At 48.5% G+C, this 16,017-nt stretch overlaps 1 protein-coding gene across 1 annotated transcript in view; it reads left to right on the forward strand.

Moving 5' to 3' along the window:
* The window catches only part of sema3ab (sema domain, immunoglobulin domain (Ig), short basic domain, secreted, (semaphorin) 3Ab), a 124,716-nt gene that overhangs the window by 88,913 nt on the left and 19,786 nt on the right, over positions 1-16,017 (forward strand). Inside the window, exons 7-11 of the mRNA XM_055653508.1 lie at positions 2,496-2,615; positions 3,363-3,505; positions 5,984-6,098; positions 6,447-6,516; positions 8,655-8,799. Of these exons, the coding sequence (XP_055509483.1) occupies positions 2,496-2,615; positions 3,363-3,505; positions 5,984-6,098; positions 6,447-6,516; positions 8,655-8,799 (593 nt within the window). The remainder of the gene's footprint in view (positions 1-2,495; positions 2,616-3,362; positions 3,506-5,983; positions 6,099-6,446; positions 6,517-8,654; positions 8,800-16,017) is intronic.

The following is a 16,017-nucleotide window of genomic DNA, read 5'->3' on the forward strand; positions in this document are numbered from 1 at the left end:
GTGGGTCTATGACAACGTTTAAGAAACAGTTGGACAGGTACATGGATAGAACAAGTTTAGAGGGATATGGGTCAAACTCGAGCAGGTGGGACTAGTGTAGCTGGGACATGTTGGGCCAAAGGGCCTGTTACCATATTGTATCACTCGCTGACTCTTTGTGCCTATGCATTGGTCCAGATTGTCGGGCATGTCACGTGTTAAGAGATACCGATTGTTTTCAATCCACAGTTCAGTTCAATCACAGTCTTCATAATAAGTTTAGTTTCATTTAGTTTATTGTCCCGTGTACCGAGGTACAGTGAAAAGCTTTTGTTGCGTGCTAACCAGTCAGCGGAAAGACAATACATGATTACAATCGAGCCGTCCACAGTGTACAGATACAGGATAAAGGGAATAATGTTTAGTGCAAGGTAAAGCCAGTAAAGTCCGATCAAAGATATTTACAAAGGAACTGCAGATGCTGGAAAATCGAAGGTAGCCAAAAATGCTGGAGAAACTCAGCGGGTGAGGCAGCATCTATGGAGCGAAGGAATAGATGACGATTCGGGTCGAGACCCTTCTTCAGACTGAAGAAATGTTTCGACCCGAAACGTTGCCTGTTTCCTTCGCTCCATAGATGCTGCCTCACCCGCTGAGTTTCTCCAGCATTTTTGTCTACCTCCGATCAAGGATAGTCCGAGGGTCCGAGATAGTAGTTTAGCTCTCCGGTTGTGGTAGGATGGTTCGGCTGCCTGCTGGAGGGGACTAGAGAATACGGGAGCCACAAGTCAATGTTGGGGCTTTTGCTTTTTGAAGCGGAGAAGTCATGATGAGCAAGATGAGGTAGCGATATTGTTGGTACACCATGTGGATATTGTTTCCAGATAGACGGGAAATTGCTGGGTGAATCACACGTGTAAGATTGGAGACGGGCAGGAAATTAAACAGCAGCTTCACTCCCTGAAGAGCTGGATTGTGTCCCAACTCACGCCCCAAGTTACGGACAGTTTTCTTGGGAGTTCAGTCTATTTTTATTTCTGGAGAAATTAATATAATTCCTGAAGCAGCAATAATGGATTCAGGTCAGGTGGATCAGACTGTGGAGAGAGCGAGGCAGAGCCCTGGGAACAAATGGGCCGTGGAAAGCATTTTATTGGGATGCATCACAGCACGGTTTGGGAACAGCTCCGTCCAAGACCCGCAAGAAATCGCAGAGAGTTGTGGAGGCAGCCCAGACCATCACACACACACACAAACCAACCTCCCTTCCACTGACTCCATCTACACCTCACGCTGCCTCGGCAAGGCCAGCAGCATCATCAAGGACCAGTCTCACCCCCGGCCACTCCCTCTTCTCCCCTCTCCCATCGGGCAAGAGGTACAGAAGTGTGAAAACCAACGCACACACCTCCAGATTCAGGGACAGTTTCTTCCCGGCTGTTATCAGGCAACTGAACCATCCTACCACAACCAGAGAGCGGTCCTGAACTACTATCTACCTCATTGGTGACCCTCGGACTATCTTTGATCGGACTTTACTGGCTTTACCTTGCACTAAACGTTATTCCCTTTATCATGTATCTGTACACTGTGGACGGCTCGATTGTAATCATGTATTGTCTTTCCGCTGACTGGTTAGCACGCAACAAAAGCTTTTCACTGTACCTCGGTACACGGGACACTGGGGGGGGGGGGGGGGGGGGGGAATGTGCTTTTCCTCTAGTCACTCTCAACATGCCGGTGGGATTGAGGTGGGGTGGGTGGGTGAGAATGTGAGAGGGGGAACATCAGTAGATGGGGGCGAGGAATTAACAACACGCCCACCCCAGGCAGGGCCCGACTCTTTGTGTCTTCATTTGTAAACCACAGTCTAGTTTCTTGTTTAAATATTTACTGTTCCACTACAAAGTCTCCACAAGCTATGCCTATTTTTGAAGAAGTACTCACTCCGAGAGCTGCGAACCTGCTCCATGTGAAGACAGAACACACAGTAGGGACTGAGACGGAGGCAAGACACAGGGGCGTCATGGTGGTGCAGCGGGTAGAGCTGCTGCCTCACTGCACCAGAGACCCTGATTCGATCCTGACTACGGGCGCTGCCTGTATGGAGTTTGCACGTTCTCCCCGTGACCTGCGTGGGTTTTCTTTCGGTTTCCTCCCACACTCCAAAGACGTACAGGTTTGTAGGTTAATTGACTGTAAATTGTAAATTGGTCCCTAATGTGTGTGTAGGATAGTGTTAGTGTGCAGGGATCGCTGGTGAGTGCGGACTGAGTGGGCCCAATGGCCTGTTTCCCCGCTGTATCTCTGAACTAAACTAAACTAAACTTGACTAAACTAAGGCAGGGTTGCAAGGCGATGAAAGGTTAAGGGGGGAAGATGCAATGGTGATTGTTGTTACGACACTGACATTACAATGCGTGTGGATACTGTGATTCAGTAGACGATGAGCAGTGAATAACTGTCCAAATGTTCCCTGGAGAAACTGAAGCAATAACAATATTTCCCCATCACAGACGGAGAGCTGTACTCTGGGACAGCAGCTGATTTCATGGGCAGAGACTTTGCCATCTTCCGCACCCTGGGTCATCATCACCCCATACGGACAGAGCAGCACGACTCCAGGTGGTTGAACGGTGAGTACAGGTAGACCTCATCTACTGCCAAATGGTCTCCACCCAAAACGTCACCTATTCCTTCTCTCCGCAGATGCTGCTTGTCCCGCTGAGTTACTCCAGCATTTTGTGTCTATCTTCAGTGTAAACCAGCATCTGCAGTTCCATCCTACAGACCTCATCTACTGATGATGGATATTCTCTGCACAGGGAGCATATCTGTACACTGTGGAACGCTCGATTGTAATCATGTATTGTCTTTCCGCTGACTGGTTAGCGCGCAACAAAAGCTTTTCACTGTACCCTCGGTATACGGGACAATAAACTAAAGTGAAACAAGTCCAGAGTGCCCACACAGTTCAGTAGGATTGTGAAGAAGGCTAGTGAAGAAGACTTGCGTGTTAGCCTTCATAGGTTAGGGAACAGAATGAAAAGATTACATTGTTATTTTGGGGCGTCGCGGTGGCGCAGCGGGTAGAGCTGCTGCCTCACTGCACCAGAGACCCGGGTTTCACCCTGACCACGGGCGCTGTCTGTACAGAGTTTGCACGTTCTCGCCATGACCTGCGTGGGTTTTCTCCGGGTGCTCCGGTTTCCTCCCACACTCCAAAGGCGTACAGGTTCGTAGGTTAATTGGTTTCTGTAAATTGTCCCTAGTGTGTGTAGGATAGTGTTAGTATACGGGGCCGAAGGGCCTGTCTCCATGCTGTATCTCTAAAGTAAACTTTAGTCCCTGTGTTTTAACAGTTTGTTGATCTTTCTCTCCAGAACCTAAATTTATTGGTGCCCACTTGATCCCAGAAAGCGACTACCCAGAGGATGATAAAGTATTTTTCTTTTTCCGCGAGAATGCATTGGATGGGGAATACTCAGGAAAAGCCACGCACTCCAGAATTGGTCAGATTTGCAAGGTCAGTGAGTCAGGACATGCACCAACCGTTCCAAAGGCGGCCTGGAATTCAGAAGAGAACTCTGTCCTGGCATAGTGGTCAGTACTGACTCAGAGGGCCGAAGGGCCTGTTCACTCACTGTATCTCTACTAAAAAACTAAAAGCCAGGGCCTAAAGCAACTAACTGCAAAAGCTCAATAGCTGGCTGTCAAGCCTGGATCGATTGGTCAGGTGGGCTGAGGAATGGTTGATGGAATTGAATGCGGGTGCTGTATTTTGGGACATCTAACTAGGGCAGGACTTACACAGGGAATGGTAGGGCTCTGGGGAGCGTTGTACAGGTACATAGTCACAGGTAGGTAAGAAGGAAGGTCAAAAAACACTTATGGCACTTGTTTGGCCTTCATTAGACAGAGCATTGAGTATAGAAGTTGGGAGGTCATGTTGCAGTTGTATAAGACGTTGGTGGGGCCGCATTAAGTGATTGCCAAAGTCCTTTACATTCAGGAAGGGGACTATGGGGAGCGATGAGGAGATCACAGCAGTTCTTGAGAGGAGACAGGAAAAATAACTGCACAAAGTCTGGAACTTTGGTAAACTGTGGTTGGTTTGGGGATAGTTTTTCGTACATTGCTGGATATGTCTGAAGAAGAGTCTCGACCTGAAACATCACCCATTCCTTCTCTCCATAGATACCGCCTGACCTGCCTGCTGAGTTACTCCAGCATTTTGTGTCTATATGCTTCATATATATGTACGTGTTGTATGTGCAGTCGACTGGTTCATAACTCTATAGGTTCACAAGTGATAGGAGCAGAATTAGGCCATTCGGCCCATCGTTGTCTCCGCCATTCAATCATGGCTGGTGTATTGTTCTCTCTCAACCCCATTCTCCTGCTTTCTCCCCATCACCCCTGACACCCGTACTAATCAAGAATCAATCTCTGCCTTAAAAAATATCCACCGACGTGGCCTCCACCGCCTTCTGTAGCAATGAATTCTACAGATTCACCACCCTCTGAGTAAAGAAATTCCTCCTCATCTCCTTCCTAAAGGAACGTCATTTAATTCTGATGCTGTGGCCTCTGGTCCTAGACTCTCCCACTAGTGGAATCCTCTCCACATCCACTCTGACCAGGTGCTGAAGTACCTGACACACATAACCCCGTGGTTTCATGAGTGAAAGCTAATTCCACCTGCGCCTCGGCCGGTTGAGTCTGTGCCTTAATTTGGGACCTAACTCACTGGAGGTCACTCAGACAGAGTGGAGTGCTGCTTTAATGTTATTCCACAGATTCACCACCCTCTGACTAAAGAGCTGAGATATTGCTGTGTGTGAGACTCGTCCTGTGTTGGCGTGAGAGCGGAGCCTTCACAAACCCACAGCTTGGTGGGAATCCACAACAGGAATGCCATGTGGGTCTCATCAACCCCCCCCCCCCCCCCCCCCCCCCCCCCCCTCCCCCCCTCCCCCCTGGGAAAAGGCCAGCAAACGTTGTCATTGACAATTTGTTCCTATAAAGTGAAACCAAGTGCGGTTATGGCAAGCAGTCTTTGTGTTTGAAGTGGAAATTCCTGAGCAGGGTTAGGGGTCGTTCCCACATCACGTGGAGTACTGAGCTAAGAGGAGGGTGGGTGTGGGAGGACGTGCGGGAGACTCTAATGTGTGTACAATCCTACCCCTGCTGAAGCTGCTGTGGGGGCATCCCGGGGCGGGGCACCGAGACTGGACTGTGGAGGGGAGCGGAGAGGGGCCACAGCTAACTGGACCATCTGCCCAAATCAACATGTCTGGGCCGTGGGGTCTGGATTAGGTCTCTAGACTGGACCTCTGGACTGGACCGGGGATCTGGACTTGGGATCTGAAGATGGACACAAAAAGATGGAGTAACTCAGCGGGACGGGCAGCATCTGTGGAGAGAAGGAATGGGTGACGTTTCTGGTCGAGACCATTCTACAGACTGATCTGGAGTTGGTCTCTGGAGTTGGGATGTGCTGGGATGTGTGGGGATGTGTGGGGATGTGTGGGGATGTGGGTGGGATGTGTGGGGATGTGTGGGGATGTGGAGTGGGGATGTGTGGGGATGTGTGGGGATGTGCTGGGATGTGCGGGGATGTGTGGGGATGTGTGGGGATGTGGGTGGGAATGTGTGGGGATGTGCTGGGATGTGCGGGGATGTGGGTGGGATGTGTGGGGATGTGTGGGGATGTGTGGGGATGTGTGGGTTGTGTGTGGGGTGTGGGGATGTGTGGGATGTGTGGGGATGTGTGGGGATGTGTGGGAATGTGTGGGGATGTGTGGGAATGTGCTGGGATGTGCGGGGATGTGGGTGGGATGTGCTGGGATGTGTGGGGATGTGTGGGGATGTGTTGGGATGTGGTGTGGGGATGTGTGGGGATGTGGCTGGTCCTCTGGAGGTCCATCTGATGCTGTGTGTTGATGTTTGCCATTATTTGTGTCACCGTTTCACCCACTCATTGCCTTCTCTCCGTTACCAGAACGACTTTGGTGGCCACAGGAGTCTGGTCAACAAATGGGTGACCTTCCTGAAAGCCCGGTTGGTTTGTGCCGTGCCAGGTCCGAACGGTATCGACACACACTTCGATGAATTACGTGAGTACAACAGCGGGTAGAGTTGCTGCCTCACCCTCCAGAGACCAGGTTCGATCCTGACCACGGGTGCTGTCTTTACGGAATTTGCACGTTCTCCCCCTGTCCTGCATGGGTTTTCTCCGAGATCTTCGGTTTCCTCCCACACTACAAAGACGTACAGGTTTAAGCTTCGGTATAAAATGTAAATTGTCCCTAGGATAGTGCTAATATGCGGGGATCGCTGGTCGGCGCTGACCCGGTGGGCAGAAGGGCCTGTTTCCATGCTATATATATCTAAACTAAACTAAACTAACCTTCAATTTTTTTTTCATTTCACAAAATAACTAAAACAATAATTTTGTCTTCCAGAGGACGTTTACGTGTTGAATTCTAAGGATCGTAAGAATCCGACCATCTATGCCATCTTTACCACCTCTAGGTAACACCAACAGATATGAATGAACACAACTAACAGGTGTATCGATGCACAGGTGTTTGCCTCAACACCTCCCTGTTGCTGTGAATGATTGAACAGTAATCAGTTCAGTTTAGATTAGTTCAGTGTATTGTCACATGTTTCGATCTTATACAGGTATATCAAATCATGAGAGGAATAGATCGGGTAGATGCACAGAGTCTCTTGCCCAGAGTAGGGGAATCGAGGACCAGAGGACATAGGTTCAAGGTGAAGGGGAGAAATTTAATATGAACCAGAGGGGTGACTTTTTCACACAGAGGGTGGTGGGTGTATGGAACGAGCTGCCGGAGGAGGTAGTTGAGGCTGGGACTATCCTAACGTTTAAGAAACAGTTAGACAGGTACATGGATAGGACAGGTTTGGAGAGATATGGACCAAACGCGGGCAGGTGGGACTGGTGTAGCTGGGGCATGTTGGCCGGTGTGGGCAAGTTGGGCTGAGGGGCCTGTTTCCGTGCTGTATCACTCTATGACTGTGTATCGAGGTTTGTTTTGTGCCAACCAGTCAGCGGACAATAAACTAAACTGAACTGCACCGATTACTGTTCACTCATTTAAAGCAAGAGAGCAACATGGTGTCTTGATTAGTGTGTGTGTCGGGGGGTTACGGGGAGAAGGCAGGAGAATGGGGTCGAGAGGGAGAGATAGATCAGCCATGATTGAATGGAGGAGTAGACTTGATGGGCCGAATGGCCAAATTCTGCTCCAGGAACCTATGAACAGACATCCCATTGACAGGAGTTTTGGGCTACTCTGTGTCACTCTTGACAATATCCCAACTTTGCAGCAGGAACTTCAAAGAGTTTCCGGGATGTTGGGAATTTCCTTGCCAGCGAACATTCCGATCCACACATTAAAATGACCAGATGTTCAGGTGTTTGATAACTAATTAAATAGCCAACGGAGACACTGCCACCTGGGCCTGTCTCCTGGAGTTGTGTGGGATATGGAGCAGCTTCATGTCGTTTCCCAGCAGTGTCGACTGATGGTGATGATGCTGTCTGCTTAGGAAGGAACTGCAGATGCTGGAAAAATCAAAGGTGGACAAAAATGCTGGAGGAACTCAGCGGGAGAGGCAGCATCTATGGAGAGAAGGAATAGGCGAAGTTTCGGAGGCTGTGGGATGCTTATACATGTGTATAAAATCATGAGAGGGATAGATCGGGTAAATACACAGAGCCTTTTATCCAGAGCAGGGAAATCGAGAACCAGAGGGCAGAGGCTTGAGATGAGGGTGGGGGGACTTAATAGAAACCAGATGGGTAACTTTTTCACACAGAGGGTGGTGGGTGTCTGGAACGAGCTGCTGGAGGAGGTAGTTGATGGATAGGACAGGTTTAGAGCGATATGCTGTCGGCCAAACGCAAGCAGGTGGGACAAGTGTAGTTTGGTGGCCGGTGTGTGGGCCAGTGTGGTCAAGTTGGGCTGAAGGGACTGGTTTCGTGCTGTATCACTCTATGACTCTGTGACTGTGTCCCCGTGTCCCCGTGTCTCTGTGTCTCTGTGACTCTGTGTCTCTGTGACTCTGTGTCTCTGTGACTCTGTGTCTCTGTGTCTCTGTGTCTCTCTGTGTCTCTGTGTCTCTGTGTCTCTGTGTCTCTGTGTCTCTGTGTCTCTGTGTCTCTGTGTCTCTGTCTGTCTCTGTGTCTCTGTGTCTCTGTGTCTCTGTGTCTCTGTGTCTCTGTCTCTCTGTGTCTCTGTCTCTCTGTCTCTGTGTCTCTGTGTCTCTGTGTCTCTGTGTCTCTGTCTCTCTGTCTCTCTGTGTCTCTGTCTCTCTGTGTCTCTGTCTCTCTGTCTCTCTGTCTCTCTGTCTCTCTGTCTCTGTGTCTCTGTCTCTCTGTCTCTCTGTCTCTGTGTCTCTGTGTCTCTGTCTCTCTGTGTCTCTGTGTCTCTGTGTCTCTGTGTCTCTGTGTCTCTGTGTCTCTGTGTCTCTGTGTCTCTGTGTCTCTGTGTCTCTGTGACTCTCTGTCTCTCTGTGTCTCTGTGTCTCTGTGTCTCTGTCTCTCTGTGTCTCTGTCTCTCTGTCTCTGTCTCTCTGTGTCTCTGTGTCTCTGTGGCCAGGAATGGCAGGTAACCATGTTCTGAATCTTCTGTCTGCAGCAACATCTTCAAGGGGTCTGCGGTGTGCATGTACAACATGGTGGACGTCAGGAGAGTGTTCCTGGGCCCCTACGCTCACAGAGAGGGCCCCAGCTACCAGTGGGTTCCCTACCAAGGACGAGTACCCTACCCTCGCCCTGGAACAGTGAGTGCTCTTAATGCTGATGTTAAATAAACCAGCTTGTGTCGAATGGAGTGAGATTGGTGTAAATGTGATGTCCAAAGTCATTAACACGTCTGTGAATGTTCAATATCAGGAAGAAAACAGGTTTCAAATTACCTCCGGTTTTAATTGTAACATCAAAATGTAATTTGCACGTTTATTTTGAGTTTGCACCCTGTGCCTTCCTGTTAGAATGTATTTCCATTCCCCTCCCGCCTTGTTTATCTGATCCACTGAACATTCACCATTGCTTCAGTGACTTCATATTGGTTCCACACAGTGTTGTTGGGGTGCAGACACCCCTGGATGGAGATTGGGTTATTTAGGTCCCAAGCCAGGTTTACTTGAAGGGCACGGTGGCGCAGCGGGTAGAGCTGCTGCCTCACAGCGCCAGAGACCCAGGTTCAATCCTGACTACGGGTGCTGTCTGTACGGAGTTTGCACGTTCTCTCCGTGACCTGCGTGGGTTTCTCCGGTTTCCTCCCACACTCCAAAAACCTGCAGGTTTGTAGGTTAATTGTCTTTGTGAAATTAATATTTGCATCAATAATACTGTAAATGGTTCATCATAGAACTGGCTTTCAATCCAGCTTGCAGTTCACTTATTGTCAAAGCTAAAGAAACATTTAATTCAAAGGATTCAACTGTGAACTTCTTCCTCAAATTTTAATCTTCATTTTATTCTTTATCCATTCTCCTGGTTTCTCTTCATTTTAAAGTAATCCATAGTCTCACAGATGTTGACAAGTCTTGAAAGATGATCAACTGCCTTGCATCCCTGTCTCAGTCATGTTGTCCAAAGTTGACTTTATTGGAACCTCCGTCTGATGAAGGGTCTCAACTCGAAACGTCACCTATCCATGTTCTCCACAGATGCTGCCTGACCCGCTGAGTTACTCCAGCACTCTGTGAAACGTCACCTATCCATGTTCTCCACAGATGCTGCCTGACCCGCTGAGTTACTCCAGCACTCTGTGAAACGTCACCTATCCATGTTCTCCACTGATGCTGCCTGACCCGCTGAGTTACTCCAGCACTCTGTGAAACGTCACCTATCCATGTTCTCCACAGATGCTGCCTGATCCGCTGAGTTATGGTGCAGCAGCATCTATGGAGCGAAGGAAATCGGCAACGATTCGGGGCCGAAATCTTTCTGGAAATAGGCAACGTTTCGGGCCGAAACCCTTCCGGGTTTCGACCCGAAACGTTGCCTATTTCCTTAGCTCCATAGATGCTGCCTGACCCGCTGAGTTATTCCAGCACTCTGTGTTTATGTTGAGTTTGTTGTCAGATGCATGAATATGGTGATATACAGGAACGATGGAAATCTTGCTTTTAACAGCATCAGATACACACATTCACACGTTATAGAATTAGGCCATTCGGCCCATCGAGCCCACTCCGCCATTCAATCATGGCTGATCTCTGCCTCCTAATCCCATTCTCCTGCCTTCTCCCCATAACCCCCGACACCCGCACTAATCAAGAATTTGTCTGTCTCGAGTTCAAAATATCCACTGACTTGGCCTCCAGCCGTCTGTGGCCATGAGTTCCACAGATTAATGACCCCCTGACTAAAGACACAAAACCAATTTAAATATATGTTAGACATCAGTTGCGTAAAATCTGTGGTGGGCTTGTACTAAACATGAACTCTTCTCAAAGGAAACAATACTTTAGTTTGACTAAATCCTTCCGTCTTTGTCCATTGATTAAACACATCTGACTTTAGATACTTTTATCAAATCATGCTTTGTATTGGAAGGTGTCGAGCACACTGTGGACAGCTGTGATCCACCTCTCATAGAAACATACAACATAGGTGCAGGAGGAGGCCATTCGGCCCTCGTGAGGGAAAGTCTCTGAAGTGTTGCTGTTCTGCCCAGTGTGAAAGTGGCAATGAATTATAACCAACTATCTTCAGTTATGGAAAACCCAATTCTCCACCCACTCACTCACTCACTCACTCACTCACTCACTCACTCACTCACTCACTCACTCACTCACTCACTCACTCACTCACTCACTCACTCACTCACTCACTCACTCACTCACTCACTCACTCACTCACTCACTCACTCACTCACTCACTCACTCACTCACTCACACTCACTCACTCACTCACTCACTCACTCACTCACTCACTCACTCACTCACTCACTCACTCACTCACTCACTCACTCACTCACCCACCCACCCACTCACTCACTCACTCACTCACTCACTCACTCACTCACTCACTCACTCACTCACCCACTCACTCACTCACTCACTCACTCACTCACTCACTAACTCACTCACTCACTCACTCTCATTCTGTCTCTCTGAGCCGTGCCTATGTTAAGACGTACCCTACAAAGAGGCAGGCATAGCTAGGGCATAGCATGTGCATATCCCATAGCAATGCCCAGTGGCGGAATGGGTCTAAAAATATTGGTTGCCAGGAGACCATCGGACAAGCTGACACCCTGGCCAGTCCGCCACAGGCTACGCCTTGTATTTGGAGGAAATGGGCGGAGTCAATTCATAAATCATGGCCCTTTGACCTAACCCATCCATACCAACTAGATGCCCCATCTAAACAAGTCCCATTTCCCCACATTTGATCCATATTCATCTAAACCGGTCCAAGTGTATTTTACATGTTGTTATAGTCCCAGCCTCAACTACCTCCTCTGGATACACGTTCTATACACCCACCGCCATCTGTGTGAAAATGTTGCCCCTCAAGTTCCTACTTAATCTTCCCCTGGTGAACTGCAGATGCTGGTTTACACCAAAGATAAACACAAAATGCTGGAGTAACTCAGTGGGACAGGCAGCGTCTCCAGTGATGTTTCGGGTCAAAACTCTTTTTTAGACTGAGAGTCGGGGGAGAGGGAAACTAGAGATATGGAAAAAGTACAGAATAAATCAGAGCCTGCACCCATTCCACCCTCACCTTAAACCTGCCCTCATCACCTCACACTTTTTCTCACAGAGAGTTGTGAGTCTGTGGAATTCTCTGCCTCAGAGGGCGGTGGAGGCCGGTTCTCTGGATGCTTTCAAGAGAGAGCTAGATAGGGCTCTTAAAGATAGCAGGGGATATGGGGAGAAGGCAGGAACGGGGTACTGATTGGGGATGATCAGCCATGATCATATTGAATGGTGGTGCTGGCTCGAAGGGCCGAATGGCCTACTCCTGCACCTATTGTCGATTGTCGATTGTCGAAGAGCTCCTCTGTGCTGCGTTTGAATCCTGTCCCTTTGTGGTTCAGCGTGATTTGACAATTGCCTTTGTGGTGCCTTGATGGTCTTCTGGAAGTCCAGTCTCTGAACGCGAGACGTCGCTGGCCTCCAGTTTAGTTTAGCGATACACCGCTGAAACAGGCCCTTCGGCCCACCGAGCCTGTGCCGACCAGCAACCTCACACATTAACACTATCCTACACATACACACGAGGGACAATTTTTTAACATTTACACCAAGCCAACTAACCTACAAACCTGCACATCTTTGGAGTGCGGGAGAGAAAAGATCTCGGAGAAAACCCACGCAGGTCACGGGGAGAACGTGCAAACTCCATACAGACAGCACCCGTAGTCGGGATCGAACCCGTGGCCCTGATACTGTGTGTGCTGTAAGGCAGCAACTCTACCGCTGCGCCACCGTGGCTCCCCTAATTTATAATGTTTAATATTTCAGGTGATCTTCCGTTCCCCGGGTCTGTTAAAATGTTGAAATGAAATTGGATTCTCAGTTGTGAAATGAATATTGTCACCAAGTCAGTGAGGTTAGAAGCTAAATCTTTAATGATCTGATCTCTAGACCTCACCTGAATAATTCATGCTATATTGTATTTTATTGTAATGGTTTTCGAATAAATAGTTTCATTGGAGCTATTATTATCTTGATAGTCAGCAAAACCAGTCTGAACTCCCACCTTGGCTGAATTATTAGATATTAGTTTCAACATTTTTATTGCGTTTTAAAAAAAACTTTCTGAAATGTAAAACTATGGATGAATGTCAGAGTCATAGAGTGATACAGTGTGGAAACAGGCTAATTGGCCCAACACTGGCCAACATGCCCCATCTACACTAGTCCCACCTGCCTGCATTTGGTCCATATCCCTCTAAACGTATCCAATCCATGTACCTGTCCAAATGTGTCTTAAACATTGCGATAGTCCCTGCCTCAGTACATCCTCCGGCAGCTCGTTCCATACACCCACCCCTTGTGTGGAAAAGTTACCCCTCAGGTTCCTATTAAATCTTTCCCCCATCACCTTACTTAAACCTATTCCTCAACATTCTTGAGACATGTATTTTGTGAAAAGGTGACACTGTTTGATCTTACATCCATTAGTTACTGTTTGCCACAACTTGTCATAAATCATCTTCACTGCTACTTGTTGGAGCAGCACTAAAGCACTTTAAAGATGGTTCAAGATATTTAATTGTAAGTCTCAGAGACTGCAGATATCTCTAGAGGCTGCCTCGCCACCTGGGTCCACTTACGGGACGAGCTGTTATACAGGAAAGAATGTTTCCAAAGAGCAGCTTTATTACTGAGACGTCAAAGCACATCGCAACATGTCCACACAGTCAGCCTGCAATTACATTCCAGCCCATGTACTGTGTGCAGCGGGTAGAGCCACAGACCCGGGTTCCATCCTGACTACAGGTGCTGTCTGTACGGAGTTTGTACGTTCTCCCCGTGACCTGCGTGGGTTTTCTCCGGGTGCTCCGGTTTCCTCCAACACTCCCAAAGACGTGCGGGTTTGCAAGTTAATTGGCTTCTGTAAATTGTAAATTGTCCCTAGTGTGTTGGATAGTACTAGTGTACGGGGTGATCGTTGGTCGGCACGGACTCGGTGGGCCGAAGGGCCTGTTTCCGTGCTGTATCTCTAAACTAAACACCAGGGTAAAAATGAGGAGTAAAGACAGCCCCTGGTCCCCTCAGTTTGCCGAGAAGAGAACTGCATTCACTTTGTAAGTTTATAGCAGGATGTAGACAGGTCTCGAAGGCCTGAGCTACAGGGAGAAGTTGGGGCAGGCTGGGACTCTACTACTTGGAGCGCAGGAGGATTAGCGGTGATCTTGTAGAGGTGTATAAAATCATGAGGAGAATGAATAGGATGAAGGCAGAGTCTTTTACCCAGAGTAGGGGAATCAAGAACCAGAGGACATCGGTTTAAGGTGAGGGGGGAAAGATTTAATAGGAACCTGAGGGATAACTTTTTTATACAGAGGGTGGTGGGTGTATTGAATAAGCTGCCAGAGGAGGTAGTTGAGGCTGGGTCTATTACAATGTTTAAAAGCCACTTGGGCAAGTACAGGCAGGAAAGGTGAAGAGATATGGACTAAATGTGGGCAAATGGGATTAGCTTAGACGGGGCATTTTGGATGGCATGGACGTGTTGGGCCAAAGGGCCTGTCTTCATGCTGTATGAGTGTGACTCCGTCTCTCTCTGTGGGTCCGTGTCTCTGTGTCTCTGTCTCCGTGTCTCCGTGTCTCTGTGTCTCTGTGTCTCTGTCTCTGTGTCTCTGTGTCTCTGTGTCTCTGTCTCTCTGTGTCTCTGTCTCTGTGTCTCTGTCTCTCTGTCTCTCTGTCTCTCTCTCTGTGTCTCTCTGTGTCTCTGTCTCTCTGTGTCTCTGTCTCTCTGTGTCTCTGTGTCTCTGTGTCTCTGTGTCTCTGTGTCTCTGTCTCTGTCTCTCTGTCTCTCTGTCTCTCTCTCTCTGTGTGTCTCTGTCTCTGTGTCTCTGTGTCTCTCTGTGTCTCTCTGTGTCTCTCTGTGTCTCCGTGTCTCTGTGTCTCCGTGTCTCTGTGTCTCTGTGTCTCTGTGTCTCTGTGTCTCTGTGTCTCTGTGTCTCTGTGTCTCTGTGTCTCTGTGTCTCTGTGTCTCTGTGACTCTCTGTGTGTCTGTGTCTCTGTGACTCTCTGTGTGTCTCTGTGTCTCTGTCTCTGTGTCTCTGTGTGTCTCTGTGTCTCTGTGTCTCTGTGTGTCTCTGTGTGTCTCTGTGTCTCTGTGTCTCTGTGACTCTCTGTGTGTCTCTGTGTCTCTGTGACTCTCTGTGTGTCTCCGTGTCTCTGTGTCTCCGTGTCTCTGTGTGTCTCTGTGTCTCTGTGACTCCAGACTGCATGAGGACTACATTGCCCCCCTGGCCTTTACCTGCTGCCTGTGATGGACCTGTCCAACCTGCTCTGGGCCCCGCCATCGTTCAGGTGCTGACAAAGGATTGTGTCAGTGTGATGTAAAAATGCCCATTAGTAACTGTCCACAGTGTGATTTCATCGGCAGTGTATTGAAGAGATGATGAGTGTGATATCTGGCGAGTCGAGGTTAATAACCTGCAGGGGAGCTTCTGTGTGAAGTGTTGTGAAATTAAAGCATTGCTACTTGAGCTAATCCCCAGGCAGAGCATCGTTCCACAGCTGGGTCTCATCCAGAGCAGTGTCCACCACCACTAAGTGTCTGCCTTGCTCTAACGCGCTGTAATGTGAGAACATAGAACATAGAAACATAGAAATATAGAAAATAGGTGCAGGAGTAGGCCATTCGGCCCTTCAGGCCAGCACCACCATTCAATGTGATCTCGGCTGATCATCCACAATCAGTTCCCCGTTCCTGCCTTTTCCCCATATCCCTTGATTCCGTTAGCCCTAAGAGCTAAATCTAACTCTCTCTTGAAAACATCCAGTGAATCGGCCTCCACTGCCTTCTGTGGCAGAGAATTCCACAGATTCACAACTCTCTGGGTGAAGAAGTTTTTCCTTATCTCAGTTCTAAATGTCTGACCCCTTATTCTTAAACTGTGATCCCTGGTTCTGGACTCCCCCAACATCGGGAAAAGATGTTCTGCATCTATCCTCTCCAATCCTTTAAGAATTTTATATGATTCTATAAGACCCCCTCTCATTCTAAATTCCAGTGAATACAATCCCAGCCGACCCATTCTTTCATCATATGTCAGTCCCGCCAGCGCGGGAATTAACCTGGTGAACCTACGCTGCACTCCCTCAATAGCAAGAATGTCCACTAGGAGACTAAAACTGCACAGGTGTGGTCTCACCAGGACCATGTACAACTGCAGTAGGACTCTCGCAATGAAGGCCAACATGCCATTGGCTTTCTTCACGGTCTGCTGTACCTGCATGCTTACTTTCAGTGACTGAACCACGGGCAGTGTAGAGTGGACAGTCCAACACGGACATAGA

The sequence above is a fragment of the Leucoraja erinacea genome, chromosome 22 (assembly GCF_028641065.1).
Source record: "Leucoraja erinacea ecotype New England chromosome 22, Leri_hhj_1, whole genome shotgun sequence".
In the NCBI taxonomy this organism is placed as follows: domain Eukaryota; kingdom Metazoa; phylum Chordata; class Chondrichthyes; order Rajiformes; family Rajidae; genus Leucoraja; species Leucoraja erinaceus.